Below are 16,629 nucleotides of genomic sequence, written 5' to 3'. Positions count from 1 at the left end.
CTAAACCCAATCCCTCAATTAGAGGAGAGCTCTGTGTATGAGTGGGGGATTTACTAGAATTGGAATTGAGGCTGTGTGAACTGGTTTTGACTTTGCAGGAATGGCCTAGAGCAATCTTTTTGTGAATATCAGTATTCCTTAAAGATATCTTTCCATCCCCCACCAGCCTGCTCTCTGAAGCAACTCCCTTCCTTTCTTCCTTTTTCTAGTCAACAAATGTTCATTGAACTCCTGCTTTGTGTCACGTATTATGGACAGTGATGAACAGAATAGGGGACAAAGTCCCTATCTTCATGTAGCTTGGAACCTAGTGTGAAATAAATAAATAAATAAATAAATGAATGAATGAATGAATGAATGAATGAATGTATAATATGTTAATCAAAAGGCTACCAGCAATATATGATTGCACACTAATACTGGAACTCGGAAAATAGGACACATTAATAAAAAAATCTTTTACTACCAGTGCTGGACCTTCATTATTGGAAGATTCAGTGACAGGTAGGCTTACACATCATAAAAAATATATAAAACAAAGGCCTGACATATAAAGGACTCTGAAGTGGAGTTTGTATGGGGGTGCGGGCAGACTCCTCTGAAGTAAAATGAAAGAGTTAGAAAATGTGAAAATGAAGTATATTATGAATGTGCCATTAAGTTTAATGAAATAACTGCACACCACTCACCCCCCCCCCCCAAACACACACACTGAGAGCCTTCTAATTGCTTTATCATATTATATGAGCCTACTATAACCTAAACCTAAGACTGGACCCTAGGAATACCAAGGCTTGACTCTTTGGAGTACGTTCAGATTAAAGAAGATAGAACTGTAAAATAAAATACTACAGTGATATGTATTATCATGGTTTGTTTTAGGGATCCAAGCAGAAGGATGTGCTTTGACTCTGATTTGGGGGCTGAGAGGTTGGAGCCTTAGAATACCTCTGATTGGGGGCCTGGGGGGTAAGAGTCTTAGAACACCTCTTACTTTGGGGTGGAACCTTAGTTATTTAAATTGAGTCCAGAAAGGTAAGTGGTAGTGGAAGCTATACGGAAGTAGTGAGAAGAGCTCTCCAGGCAAATGAATACTTACACTGCAGGTGAGTCAGTATGGCTCCAGTAATGAGTGCTGTTATGGGAGTGGTGGTAAATGAAGCTGATGGTAAAGGGCCTTGGGGTGTGGACCTTTATATTATAGATGCCTGGGAGCCATTGTCTAGGTATAGTGAGATCATGCCACAGTTATTCGAGGTTTTTATCTTGTAGGAGTTACTTGTAGGTAGAAGCCTCTTCCTGTGTCACCTGACCACCCACACCCTCCCCAAGTCAGGCAGATGGGTAGATAGGCAAATGAAACAACTTACAAAGTCAGCACTGAGGCCAGGGTTTATCTGAAAAATATTGGACTTCAAGTGGTCTTCCTTTTTAGGGGCACCAAAGGAGAAAGGCTTTCTGTCCATTTGCACTGACCCCAAGTGCTGCTTCTTACTACTTGGAACGTGGTGTATGTGTGTGTATGTGTGTGTGTGTGTGTATGTGTGTGTGTACTTTATTTGCTCATGTTGTTTAATAGCAGCTTGAAATGTTGCTATACTCAGAGTTACATTATTTATTTGCATTAATCTCTGGGCTGATCTAAGTCTTAATTGTGAAGGTGAACAGGCAGGGATGCCATATTGTGATTAGTAAGTCCAGCTTGTTCAGACCTCTCAGGAAACATAGTTGGTTGCATTTCGTTTGTATACTGTTTATCTGTTTGTTTGTTTTTTCTTTTTCTTTTCCAAAAAGGACCGACATAATTGGTTCTTGAGTGTGATACTTTTAAAACTCATGCGTAAAATCTGAACTGGAAAATTTATGTTTTTAAAATTTTTCAAATATGTTTATATTGATTTGAGAGAGAGAAACATTGATGAACGAGAACCATCTATCTGTTGCCTCCTGCATGCTCCCTACTGGAGATCAAGCCTACAACCCATGCACGTGCCCTAACTGGGAATCAAACTGGTGACCTCTCAGTACATAGGACAATGCTTACCCAACTGAGCCACACCAGCTAGGGCTGGAGATTTTTAAAAGGAACGCAGGCTTACCGTATTTTTCGGACCATAAGACGCACTTTTTCCCCCCCAGAAGTGGAGGGGGGAAAGTCCCTGCGTCTTATGGTCCAAATATAGCCTACACATATACTTTAAAAAAAAAAGGTTTTTTACTTGCCCGGCTCTGTGTGGTCTCTGTGTGCTTGCCCGGCTCTAAAATGGTTCTAAATGCTGCTGTTTACTTTACAGGGTTGATTACATGTGTTTATGACTGTGATGTTGGGTTTTAATGCACATAAAATATTTTAGGACACTATTTGTTTCAGAATCTTTTTTTCTTCATTTCCCTTCTCTAAAAACTGGTGCGTCTTATGGTCTGGAGCGTCTTATGGTCCGAAAAATACGGTACTTTTCCCAGGTTCTTCAATTTGTGGGTGGGAAACTGATTTATTTAAATACCCACCTAAATTTAAATTTTCTTGATTATCTCAGAAATGTCTTTTTACAGTTGATTTGTTTGAATCAGGGTCCAAAAAAGGTACATACATTGCATTTGGTTGTTATATATAAGGCTATTCTTAAATCATGCCCTGTAGCCTTTTCTTTCATAGCCTGTCTTTTGCATACAGATTTAACTCCAGACTTCATAGAATAGGCATTAAAAAGTCTTTTGAGGTTTCCCCAGTTCTACCCATTCCTTGAGTCCAAAAATATCTTTCCTATCTACTGGCAGAACTCCAAGATTCTGCTCAAACGTACTGTCCTCTCTGTGGCATTCCACTGTTTCCCTAACACTTATCTCTGTTACAGATCATAAGATCATATTGCCATCTATTTGTTTAGTGTGTTTGTACTACAAGTGGGTTAGTATAGAGTGGCGGAAAATAAAGCTGGGGAGATACCAGATAATTAGCACCTAGGGCAAGGGTGACATAAAAGTCATTTCTGACACTTCAGCCAGCATAGTGCCTAGCTCACAGGAGGCACTCAGGGAATGTTTAAGTAAATAAATAAATTTCTGAAACATTTTTAGTTTAAAATTCTTAGTTGTTTTTATTTTACCAAACTATGAATTCACCTTTCCAACTACAGGAATAGAAGGCAAAACTGGAAATTATATCTGAGTATGTTCTTTGTTGCTTCTGTTCTTTTTCTGCATTTAGGAGGTTTGCTTGTTAGTTCATAGTATAGATTTCACTTTCACTTGGCTGTGTTTTATTATTCCTATTTGGTCTAATTAAACTCTTCTCCTTGCCATAAGATCTGACAGATAACAACCAGAGAGGGCTTGGGCTCTTGTGTGTGTGTGGTTTGCAAGGTTAAAAAGGATTTAAAACATTTTCTGTGTATTTCTGGATTTCTAAAATGGATAGTTCCCCTCCATCAGAATGATATAGATTTCACTTTGCATCAGATTTTCATTAAAACTTCTTAGAAACAAGTAAGGTTGAAGATTCCCAGTGATTGTGTGGCCACCATAATTGCTACCTTTTGTTTTACATTGAAGGATTACGCATATTACATTTTGATCCCCCCCCCCCCCCCCATTTAGCTACAAAATATGCAGTCTTTGAAAGCTGCTATTTAAATAAACAAACAGATGGGGAATTATCTTGAATAGTAGCATCTAAAAAGAGGCTCTTTTTTTTCTGTCCCAGATATGTGATATAATGGAAGAAATGAGAGGGTAGGGTATTTGGTTTTCTTCTCAGTTGGTCTGATAACTCCTGCCTCTTCCTTTATGGGGCCTCAGTTTCCCCATCTTTAAAATAAAAGTGGAAATAGTCTCTTACAAGGTTAACTTAGACGAGATCGGGCGCGTTCAGGGTGGTATGGCCGTAGACTACAAGGTTAACTTAGGTTCTGCCATTCACAACTTGAACTAAAATTTTGAGTTCTATTAGATACGCAGTATGCAAATGCTGCAGATGTTGGATGCAGAATTTTGTTCATCTATTTTTCTCTACATTACAAAATTAACATTAGCGAGTAGAATATGCACTGATTTCTTATTTCTTTTTCTCCTCTTCCTACTCATAAATTCCAGGAATCCTTTTAGTCTTTTTAAGTGATTTTTCCCCTTTTCCGTTTGTTTTTAACAATTTTTCTGGGAGCCGTAGTTAAGATTTAGAGTTAGTTTTTTATATTCATGTGGTCCATGAGATGCATGTCTTATTCTCTTCCCCCTTCCTCTCAGTAGAGCCTATAAAGGGCTCTCAAAAAACCTGTGGGCCTGAGGATGCTAAAGAAATATGGCTGTGCAGAGATAAGACTTACCACCCTGCCTGGTGTGTCTTAGTTGGTTGAGTGTCATCCAGTGCGCCGAAAGGACACCAGTTCCATTCATGGTCAGGGCACATGCCCAGGTTGTGGGTTCCATCCTTAGTTGGGGAGTGTGTGGGACGCAACTTACTGATGTTTCTCTTTCACATTGATGGATCATTACTAAGACTCACCCTTAAAAATCAAGGACTCTGGCCTTGGGGCCCAGTAACTGGATTGGAGCATAGTCCCAGTGCCCCAAGATTGCAGGTTAGATCCCCAGTTAGGGCACCTGCAAGCATCAATCAATGAATGCATAGATGAATGGAATAGCAAAGTCAATCTCTTCCCTTCCTCCTACCCTCCTTCCCTCTCCTCCCCTTCTCTTTCTCTCCCCCCCCCCAACAATAAAAATAAAAATAAAAAAAATCAAGCACTCTACTTCTGTCTTGATACTAGGAGCCAGTCTAATAGCTTCTCATTTTATCTTTTCCTCCAAAGAGTGGTGCCATAAAGCAAAGAGGCTTATTACTAAACTTCTGTTGTATGCAGGAGCTGAGTTCAGGTAAATCTGTATTCCTCAGAGAAACAGCTGACTTTGAATGAGTTTTCCCAGTTGAATAGCTTTTTGCTGATGGACCTTCCCCTTGTTCAGCCCCCCCCCCCCCCATTCTATTTATAGAGATACATTAAGTTCCACGGGGATTGAGAAGAAAATATGAATCTCTTAACTGGGTAGGAGTGGGGGTAGGAAAACTGGTTGATGTGTTGGTGTTTGGGATGAGTTGTGTGGTATAGCAGTGGCAGAACATTTATTTTTAGGCAGATAAATTACAGCCTTTTCTCTTCTCCTCCTGTAATCATTGGTCAGTTTGTTTCGGGGACCTATGCTGTAAGTTGACCCTAAAGCTCTCTCTTTGTTGGAAAAGCCCACTAGTAAACAGTGGTAGCAATATTTGCCATTTCATTATATGGCTGCCAAGTGACAGATTCCACTCCATCCCAAGCAGGGTCTCCTTTTCTCCTGGAACACTGCTGTAAAACGTGCCTGGCTTTTAAGTTATTCCCAAAGCTAGGGTGCAAGGGAGGTTTCAGTAAAAAGCTTTTATACCTAGGAATCAGTCTCTACGCCAGCCCACCTACCCAGGCAGCACTTGCCCTCTCATTGGGTTCTGATGTCTGAATGGATAACTGGAAGTTTGGCGTCATGTGTTGATAGCATCTGACTCAGATCTGCCAGCCTCTGCGGCCTGTGGCAGGGTTTGGAAGGTGTCACACACAGCGGGCATGACGCACTCGCCGCATGTTGCTGGTACCGTCACAGAACAGGGAGGCAGAGCTTAACAATTGCTTAAGATCTCTGAAGTTTTAAAGGAATGAAGCAGGAAGCTTACTTAAAGATTTAAGAATTTGGCTGGGGGCAGGGAATGGAATTTCTAACCTTTGCTTTCTAAAGGGATTTTGCAGACCTAGTTTCCTTTTTCCACATTCTTTCAGGCCAGGGTGTCTAACCTGAGCTTGGAAATTAAGGACCAGAGTTAAAGTAAACCCAGCAAATAACTCAGAGCTTTGCATTGTAATTTTCTCAGAAAAATCTGCCTTGTCATTGTTTATTATAATGACAAAAGGCAGGGAATCCCATGCCCCTCCCGCTCCTCCCCCAAACACTTGCATAACATGGAGTTCTTGTTTGTCTTTTCCTTATGCCAAAGGTTTTTCAACTCTAAATCTTCTAGTTCCGTATAGAATAGTTCTTGAAAGAAAGAAGGGGAAGGGAGGAAAATCCCACATGTTAGAACTTTTAAAAATTAAATGAAAACCAGGTCTTTCTAAAACATTCTTTTAATTTCAGAATCTCACCTTAAAGAACATCAGAGTAGTATTTCCCATTAAATGTTTCCATTAGAGACAGGCTAGGCAGTATTGTTAACTAAAGAAAAATAAGTCTATCAGTTCCACTTAGATAACCTTTGGTAAGAAACGAACTCCCTTACACATTGTGACCTTAGCGCCTGAACTTTCTAATCACATGACCGGCTTGTAAACTGACCTGTAAGGATGACTGTCGTAGTCCCTGCTAAGAGAGAGAAATTGGCCAAGTGTCGGAAGGGTGTTTATCAAGCTGGACTTGTCCTGTGATCTGTTTCTTCATGGCTGCAATAGAACTTCTCAACAAACTGCAAGAAGCATGAAATGGAGACATGGGAAGGTAAGGAACTGGCTGTTTAAGACTGGGACCAAATCTAAGGCTCAGAAATTCTTTGACGGTTTAAAGCAAACAGTAGCTTGAGGGAGCAGGGAGGCAATCCACTCCTCTTTTGTGTTTTGGCAGAATTCAGCCAGCAAGTTTTCTGTATGTAGTAACTGGCTATCAATGTTTGGGATAGAAAAAAATTGAGGGAAACTGTACCGAATTGATGGTTGTGGTTGGTGTTTTTAAGAGAGAAAGCAGAAAAAAAGGAAAAACAAATTAAATTTTATAGTGACTTGAAAAAAAGTTTAAACTTAATTTTACATCACAGGCCTTAAGCTTACATTTTAAAAAATTATTCTGTTTACCTCTTTACAGAATTTGTTTATACTTTAAATTTCTTAATCCTGTATATCCTGTCTGCCAACGCCTTATTTAGTACTGTTAATTATAGGTAGAATTGGGATCATGAGGCTGTTGATAAGGCAACCTCATTCACTTTGGGTAACTTAGATTCTTTGCAGTTTGGGCATAAGACTACCGCTAATTTCTTTTTAAGTGGGTTGTTTTTAAAAGGGTAAATATTCTCTCTCTCTCATTAATAGCCCCTAGTTAGTATTGCAGATCATATATTTGGAGGTAGGTTCCTACTTTCATGCGAGTGCCCCACACCTTTATTATTTGGGCGAAAGACATATACATCTAAAGAAACATCTAGAAAATGGAATTTTAGTGTTAAAATTAAGATGTGCTGTATTTGTTTGCTGTGTTTATAAAGTATGGAGTCTAAAAGCCTGCCAAGAGTTTGGTTTCTTATAAGCAAGCACTGCTGAGCTATGGCCAGGAGAGTGTCAGATTCCTTAAGGTAGTTGGTTAATTTCTAGGGCATTAACCTATGAAATAGCTCATCCAGGGAAAGCTCCCCAGCCCCTTGCAGCAGAGCGAACATCTGCCATACAGCAGGCAGCTCTGCAGTTTCATTCTCACTCGGTCACAAACTAGGGAAGTGGGACGGGACTCCCTCTCATAGCATTCTTATTTATAGTAACACTTTATAGTAATACTCCCTCATAGGTTCTTCTATACCAGAATCACTTGGTTGGTTTCTGTTGTAAATTAGTAGAAACAATGAAGTTTGTAAGAAAGTATCAATTACATGCACGACCTGTTATTTTGTTCTCTTGAACAGCTCCTCTTCCCCCAATTCACACAGAAATTCTTTGTTAAACTATTTTGGATATACTAGCTTTCCCAGAAAGGAGTAGTTTAAGAAGTAAGATCTGCCCAGGTCCATTGGAATAGGAATTTGCCGGTAGTCAGAGATACCAGAGTAGTGGTGATAGGAGTTTGGATGGGATAGCTTTGGAGGATTTGGTCTTTTCTTCTCTTTCCAGCCAGCTTGAATTTCTTAGTGATATAGTCCACAAATTCTGAAAGAGAAAAAAGGTTTAAACCGAAAGTTCCCCCTCAGTGCTTATTTAATTAAGCATTGAAACTTGGACTTTTCTTAGCTGTTCAATGACAGAAAATAACTTATGGTACTAAAACAAGGTCTTTCATAAAACAAGGAAGTGAATTTTTGAATTATTCCAGCTGAAGGAGGTCTCTGGAAGGTTAAAAAGTAAAATCAAATTACTTTAAAAGAGACCAGTGAAAATGCTACTGTAAAGAGGCATTGCCTGGTTTTAGATATTGGGCCCTTGTCCATTTAAATTAACCTTTGTCACAGCTGGGCATACAAATGTTTTGTTTTAGTTCACAGAGGGTTAACTCTATTCAAGCTTTCACTGTGGCAGGCCTGATCTGTGGAGTCATACAATCTGGTCTTTCAGCCCTGCCAGTGGCTAGGCAGGAAGTCTTATTTCTTAAGCTATCTTTCAGAATGGGGGTTGGGATTTGGAGAAAGGTGGGGGAAGGGCCTTGGAGCATCTGTAAGGATCAATAACAGAGAGCAAGCTGCAAGAGAGGCCATTGTGCACACTTCAAGATAGATGCAGCCCTTGTGCACAGCTCCTGCCTGGCAGGGCAGACGCCTAAAACTGAAACAATGCCATCAAATGAATTCCTTGTGAAAATCAGGTTGCTCTTAAAGGAAAAACAATACTTAAGAAAGCCCTTTTTAATGTCAAGAATATTCTCATTCCTCAGCTTTGCTGAAATCAGGCAGTCCCCACTAAAAATAACTCCAAATTGATTTTTAAATGCCTTTTGTCCTCATGCTAATACTGTATTGAATTGGAGAGGGTGATCATTTTGGTCTTAGTCCATGCATCAAAGCATTGAGTAATCTTTTTTCTCTCTCTCTTTCTCCCTTTCTCCCTCTCTCTTTCGTCTTTCTCTCCCTCTTCCCCCCATAACCTTTTTTCTTTTTTATTCAAATGTTTGCTTTACTCTATTGGTATTGGAATCATCGTTAAGGAAATGAAAACACACACAAAAACAATTTGGTTAGGATTTGAGTAACACATGTTTGAAATCCCTCCCCCAGCAGCTGGTATTGGCTCTTGAAAGTTCAACTGAGCTAAACAGATGCTCTTGGTGTGTTATTTTGAGTTCCTTTAAACAGACTTGTAGCCAAGAAAATACAGAATCATAGGTCATATTTTTAAATGTACTTAAGTTGTGATATCATGCCACATTTAATGCATATTATATTTGTGTTAAACAGAGATAACCTGAGCTTGGGAAAGTGAGCAGTTCCAACAATGAATTTATAATTTGAAAAGCACTTCCATGTTCATTGGTCTTTTACTCCAGACCAGATTTTCATTTTTCCAAATCCTCTTTCCCAGGACTAGCTGTAACATTCTTACTGTATCCCTTTTCAGCTCAACGAAGGCAGTGATTCTGTAGGTACTTCTATGATGCGAATTCTTTATGACAGTTGGAAAGAGTAATGGAGTTATTGTTGCCTCTTTCCCATTAAACTCCTAAAGTATTAGTGACAACTGATGGTAACAGCTGTGGAAATGGAATTATAAAGAGCCTCTAATATCCTTCTCCCAATTTGAAATCTTCCAGGAATAAATGCATAAACACACTGGGGTGGAGGTATAATGTGACATACAAACATACAAATGGAATGGGGTGCAGGGGTGGCGGGAGGAGGGGTGGGGGAAGGAAAACCTGCATGTGAAATGAGCTCTAAGTTTAATTCATTTTATGCTTCTTGATTGGAGACCTAACATATTCTTTTGGACAGTTTTGAGGCTCAGGAGAATACTTAAGACACTTCACAAGATCATGTGGATATTTTTAACCCATCCCTAATCTATAACCCTTTCCTAGGGAAAAAGGATGTATAGAAAGAAAATCGAATCACCACAAACAGCACCTCCTTAATACCATTGTTTTGCCTGTCTGACATATTATAATTCTGCATTAATATTTAAACCAAGGGAGCAGTTCTTTCAATGGGCATTTTCCAGAGAGATACAAATATTACTAACAAAACTTGGAAGTTCAGTTACTATTTACATTGCATTAAAATGGGGTATGAAACCTACCATGACCCCTTTGAACAATGTGGCCTTTAATGTGCTTTAGTGGGAGGGCCTAGTGAAGGAAAAGCCATAAAAGTCTTCAGGGTTCAAGATGAGGTTGGGATTTTTAGCCCATTGCTTTTGTCATTTTCACACACAAGCATCACTGCAATCGTGTTTGATTTAGCGGCCTTAGTACAATGAGGTGGGAGAACAAAAGGATATCAGGCACAAGTAAGGAAGCCAAACATTTTCCCTTCCCCCCCCAATTTTTTCATTCTCCTCTTCGTCTTCCTTGCTACTGGGGTTTCTTTTTACGCCACGGAAATTAGTTCATTTGCAAGCATCTTCTTTTTACATGCTTCAGTGGATTGCTTAGGAAATTGAAAAACTAGCCACTCTCTAAATGTTTTTTAGACACATAAAAAATCATGTCACAAAGACTTAGTAAAAATACCATAATTAGGAAAAATGCATCTTACTCTTACATATTTCAAGGTTGAGAGTTTGGGGTGCACAGCTGTTTTACATATTTTGAAAAGCCTGATAGATGTAAAGGTCATTGCTAACTCTAACAGGGCCTTGATGCTAACACTGTGATCCAAGGACCCTGCATTAATTAGGGTGAGAAGCACGGAAGGTCAGGAGTCAACCAACCGGCTGGTGGGCTTTGGTGGATAGTCATTGGGGCCAATCACAATTCCTATAGGATTTTTAGCCATTCACACCAAACCAAACTAAACCAGAAATAAACCCTGCTGCTGCTCCCATGGCCTCTGAGCAATCCCGTGGGCTATAGGGTAAGGACTTGTCCCCTGCTGCCCAGATGGCTCATAAAACTTGGTCACAGGATTCCTAGTGTTGGGGAAAGAATCTAAGCAGCCTGACTCTGTCACTTGGCCAAGTCACTGTGAGCCTCAATTTCCTCCTGTACACAACAGAGGATATTAATATCAATCTTTTAGGATTACAATGAGAATTAAATAAGAGAACCTCTGTCACAGTGCCCAACACATTCTTATGTGCCTTGAAATGAGTTTGAAGAGTAGCAAATCAGGGAGGTTAGGAAAGAGAGGATTCTTGGGTGAGCTTGTGGCTGGTGCTGTTTAAACACCAAGTAGAAAAATCCCCAGGAAACGATGCCTCTATTCAGTGAGCCCTTTGGAAATTTATCTTGAAAATGCTGCACAACTAGTGAGGTGAGCTACTTGAGCTGTCTCCAGCAAAGAATTACAATAGTATTCCTGGGCTAATTAAAATAATTAGTGGGTCTTTGCAAAATTTGTAGCTTCCCCTAAGAGAGTTTTTTACTGTGGTGTTGACTGGAAGAAAGAAGAGAGGGAACGGGCTCTGTGTGAGCACACAGGCTAAGTTATAATCAGGAAAAGGATAGTCACATTACCCCTATCTCCCTCCATATGTTGTGGTAGATAGACGCCAAGACAATTACCACGGCCATGCTTAATAGCCCTTCTCTGGAGCTTCACCATGAAGCGGGAAAGGTAGACTATTCCATGATAGTCCTTGCTCTGCTTACTTTTTGAGTCTTCAGTTTCCCTGCCCTCTGGGGTGTTCAGAGGCTCATTATTCTGATCTATGTGTATAAGATTATAATTTGTGTAGCTAACATTAATTGAGCATTCTGTGTGTTCTAAGCCCTGGGAACGTAGGTGAGTAAGACATAATTCCCTACCTGAACTGCAGCTCCCTTTTTTAATTACAAAGAGGGGAAAATAATTTTAATGTTGCTTAACAGATACTAGCTATTCACCACTTAAAACATAGATTTTTAAAGAGTAATTACAGGGAAAAGGGAATATCTGCCTAACAAAGCATTATTTAAAACTGGCGGTGGGAATTGTTTTCACTTTGGGTCCCTATATTTCTTTAGTTTTTAGTTTAGTTTTGTTTTTTACTGTTTGCCAGGCATTTTTTAAACCATTTTTGCTCTTCCGATATATGGTTGCACAACAGAGTATTCAAAATTTTTCTTAAGATATAAAATTAGAGTCCTGGATTGTAGTTGGCATGGGTGTATGTGGAGAGACTCTAAATGTCATGTGTGTTTCTCTGTTAGCATCCTGTTTTCTGTTGGTGAGTTTTCAGCATGTGCCCTCCGTGCTATGGCTACAGCAGCCTAGCTTTGCTTTTCAAAGGAGCTAGGTTATAGATAACTTAGTCAATGTCAATTACAGTTCATTAGGTTACTGCTATACAACAAATGTGTGTTTTGGACATTTAAAAAGAAAAAAGTAAACACTGTCACAGTGGCCATTTAATCATAAACCATGTCCACATGGATCAGTTTGGAAAGAGGAGAGATATAAATGAAAGGCTTGGCACTAGTCCTGAAATCTTGGTTATTGTCATTATTATAAGTATACTAGAGGCCCAGTGCACTGGTAGGATGCCTACCTGCTGGCTGGCAGCAGCTGGCCAGGTACTCCCTCCCTCCCTCCCTTCTCCCAGCCAACCTCCTCCCTCCCGCCCACTCTGGGAGAACTCCCATTGAGGGGACAATTTGCATTCTACACATTTATTACATAGGATGTTTACATGAACCTACTTTCATATGCAGTCATGGCTTTTTTTAAAGTTTGCTGTGAGATAGTTGTTAAATGCTGCTGACAAGAAAATCTACCACCCTCACCTCTTTCATTTGATTAGGGCAGGATAGAGGTGAGGTGATGAAGTACCACAATTAGTGTCTTTCCTGTCACTGGATATAGTCCAGTCATCCATTGTTTTAACCATATGGTGCACTAACATGGAACTTTAAGAAACTGACCATCTCTGTGCTGTTAGGATACTAGTTTTGTTTGTTTTTTAATGTGTAGAAATTAATTCTGTCTCCTCTAATCCCCCCATGTCTTTTGGGATCATGTACACTGAGACACTTGCTATGAAGTTATCAGCCTTGTTCTAGAGAAAAACTACCCCCCATAGACTAGTTCTTGTATGAAAAGTTCATGTCATGTGTGGAAAAATATTTGGATGCAGTTTCTTTATTTCTACAACATTAGCCATACTAAAGTAAGAGAATAATGAAGTCTAGGGAATCTTAAGGAGTGGGGAGGAAGAAGTGCTAGTTTTATGAAAGTATTGATCCAGTGCCTCAGGGAAGCAAAACCCTTGGGTTCTGATGGCTACATTAGTAAAACCATGAGAGTGTATTGCTCATATGCACTGTTTAAGTTTCATAATTTGTGGTCTTAGTGACGAATGCAGAGCGACTCCAGCACTTATTCTGAACATTGTTTTACACATGGAAGTAGTTTAAAAAGCACTTAATGGCCAGTAGGATGTGAGTCTCCATTCATGTACATGTCTGTGTGCTGGGCCCATTCTACTAACTCTGATCAGAATTCTGGGGAAAGTGACCTTTCGGTAAGGCGTTGTGGCAGCTACATTTTCCACTCTCCTGAACATATGGTTTCACTTAAAGCATGCTAATGGATCTCTCTTTCACCAGGGCAGGGACCTAAGGAGCTGAGGACTACTAGCAAGCTGTGAGCATTGGCACAAGGTTTCTGGGCTGGCCCACTGGTTTGTTGTCTAGAGTTCTTATAAATCGTGTGCTTTGATTTGCCAGTAGAGAAGCTACTGTTCATTCAACTGACATTCACTAATGGTTGCTCTGTGCTTGGCATACATTAGGGACACAGACTGCGGTGCATACCGTTTAGTAGAGGGGGGTAAAAAAAAGGCAGCAGCATGTTAGAGGCACAGTGTTAGCAGTCCTGGAGGATACAGCGCTTGTGCAGAGGTAGAAGTGCTCATTTCTATTGGGGCTGTCAGGTTAGGCTTTAACCAGGAAGGCATTGGTGGGTGTTGTCAGGCTAGTAAAGTGGGAATGGGTATCCCAGGCAGAAGGAGCAGCATAAACAAAGGCATGACCATAGAAAACAACCTGGCAGGGTATGGGGTGAGTTACCAAGCTCAGAAAACAGAAAGATTGATTGATTTTAGATGCAAGGAACCCCCTAGAGAGAGCTTTGGTCTGTGAATGGATGCAGAACAGGATGCATTCCTGTTAGTCTTCCCTTTGCAAATATGTTCAAGAGGTTAGTGTACTTTGCTCAGAGCTGGAGACCTGGACACCCTTGCTGGATTTAGGGAGAGCATGTAGTAGCCTTTCTTAACCTTGTTACAAATTGCCAGAGGAGAGGCCTCTATTACATAGTGGTAGGTTATACACTCTGCCCTGGGGGCCATATGTGTTCTGGAGAATGCTCCAAACTTGAGATTGAGTCTGTTGTTGTTGGGGGTTTTTTGTTTGTTTGTTTTTGTTTTGTTTTTTTATGAATGAAGAAATAGAGCATTACCCTAGACCACATGTGTCAAACACAAGGCCCGCGGGCCAAATCCGTCCCGCCAGGCCTTGCAATGTGGCCCGCACCGCGCTGTCATCACTGCACTCCGCTGCGTTTCCATCACAATGACAGTTTATGACTGTTCAGTAAACCATTCGGCCCACGATTTAGGCTGGATTTTAGATTTTGGCCCCTTCTCTGATTGAGTTCGACACCCCTACCCTAGACAGTTTGGGTCAGTGGATAGAGCATTGACCTGTGGACTGAGGGATCACAGGTTTGATTCCAGTTGAGGGCACCTACCTTGGTTGGAGGCTCGATCCCCAGCCCAGGTTGGGACACATGTGGAAGGCAGCCAATCAATGTGTCTCTCACACAATGTTTCTTTCTTTTTTTCTCTGTCTTTCTCCCTCCCTTTTACTCTTTAAAAATCAATGGAAAAATACCCTTGGGTCAGGACTAAAAAAAAAAAAAAAAAAGGAAAGAAGGAAGAAAAAAGAAATAGAGTCTCAGTGGCTTACCTAGACTTTTTCACTAGTTTAGACTAAAAGGTTCTTTTGGTTTTCTAGAACAAGTTGTGTATGTTTTACTGAGATAATCATTGAAGTTTTACCTAGATCTTGGTGAAATACTAGTAGCTGATGACCTAGTGACCAAAGCTTTATAATAATGTTGTTGAATAAGATGCTTTCATTTTAAAATTTAACATATATAAAATTTGGGGTGCAGTTCTATGAATATAGATTTTATCACAACATAGGTGGAAGAACAAAGTCATCTAAAGAGAGGATATGTGCAAGAAAGTGCTCCAGGGACTAACCCCTGGGGATATGCTAACATTCAGGAGTTCCAAAGAGTGCTGAATAAAGGAGACTGAGAAACTAATGGTTTGAGAGAAAGCAGGGAAACCAAGAGAGTGGTATTCTGGAAGTCAAGGGAGGAAAGTGTTTTAAAAAGGAGAAAATTAAAATGCTTGTCCAATTTCTTTCATCCAGCAAACATTCCTGAGTTCTTTTATAAGATTCCATGTGCTAGTTCACACATAATTTACATATACAGTCATGTGCCTAATAATAACATTTTGGTCATTGATGGACTGCAGATATGATGGGTGGTGTTCCCATAAAATTATAATGGAGTTGGAAAATTCTTAGGTAGTGATGTCGTGGACATTAAAATGTCATGGTGCAAGGCATTACATGTTTGTGGTGATGTAAAAAAAAAAACCCTACTGTGCTGCCACTCATGGTACAGCACATACAATCACATAGAATAATTAATGGTGTTACTGGTTTATATATTTACTATAATATATTTTTATTGTTATTTTAGAGCACATGTGTCAAACACAAGGCCTGCGGGCCAAATCCGTCCCGCCAGGCCTTGCAATGTGGCCCGCACCGTGCTGTCATCACTGCACTCCGCTGCGTTTCCATCACAATGACAGTTTATGACTGTTCAGTAAACCATTCGGCCCGCGATTTAGGCTGGATTTTAGATTTTGGCCCCTTCTCTGATTGAGTTCGACACCCCTATTTTAGAGTGTGCTCTTGTAAAAAAAAAAAAAAAAGTTTACTTATAAAAAAAAGTTTGCTCTATACTGCCGAAACCAGTTTGGCTCAGTGAATAGAGCGTCTGCCTGCGGACTAAAGGGTCCCAGGTTCGATTCCGGTCAAGGGCATGCACCTTGGCTGCGGGCACATCACCAGTAGGGGGTGTGCAAGAGGCAGCTGATTGATGATTCTCTCTCATCGATGTTTCTAACTCTATTCCTCTCTGTAAAAAATCAATAAAATATAATTTAAAAAAAAGTTTGCTGTATACTAGTAACAACATGCCATGTTATTGTGGCAGCCAGACTCATACATCTCGTGTTTACCAAACCTCTTGTTTGTATACTAACATACTAGGCTTTGTACCTAGGAGCAATAAACTGTACCATATGGCATAGGTGTGTGGTAAACTATGCTATCTAGGTGTGTGTAAGTGCACTCATGATGAAATCACTAATGACACATTTTTTACAAGGGTATTCCTGTCTTTAAATAGTGCATGACTGTATTTTTTAAGGATTTCAGTGTGAAAGCTATATAGATATTCTGAGGGCCCATCTATATTACGTACTGATATTAAAATTTCAGGAAGTTGTTTGAACATCTTAATACTCATGATGAATCCACAGTATTCTTAATTTCTGCAGAGTCATTGATTTACTAGAATAGTTTGGTTTACAAATCCATGTGATCCAGAGTAGCAGCCATTGAATATTATAGATATAAAGACCAAATGAAAGGCAGAGGTAGCTGTAATGTAGAGGTTACTTATGCAAGCAAGTG

The 16,629-nt window shown here is 40.1% G+C and overlaps 1 protein-coding gene across 3 annotated transcripts in view; it reads left to right on the top strand.

The window, feature by feature from the left end:
* NR6A1 (nuclear receptor subfamily 6 group A member 1) overlaps positions 1 to 16,629 on the top strand; it is a 147,477-nt gene that overhangs the window by 92,687 nt on the left and 38,161 nt on the right. The window contains exon 1 of one of the 3 annotated variants that reach the window (XM_045572041.1): positions 6,342 to 6,516. The exons of the other annotated variants lie outside the window; for them this stretch is intronic. Within the exon in view, the coding sequence (XP_045427997.1) occupies positions 6,501 to 6,516 (16 nt within the window). The 5' untranslated portion in view covers positions 6,342 to 6,500. Of the gene's footprint in view, positions 1 to 6,341; positions 6,517 to 16,629 lie in introns of those variants that run through there. 3 annotated transcript variants of the gene reach the window in all.

This window comes from Pipistrellus kuhlii, unplaced genomic scaffold (genome assembly GCF_014108245.1).
Source record: "Pipistrellus kuhlii isolate mPipKuh1 unplaced genomic scaffold, mPipKuh1.p scaffold_m20_p_43, whole genome shotgun sequence".
NCBI lineage: Eukaryota > Metazoa > Chordata > Mammalia > Chiroptera > Vespertilionidae > Pipistrellus > Pipistrellus kuhlii.
Note: the sequence above shows the minus strand (reverse complement) of the source record. Positions and strands in the feature narration are given on the sequence as shown.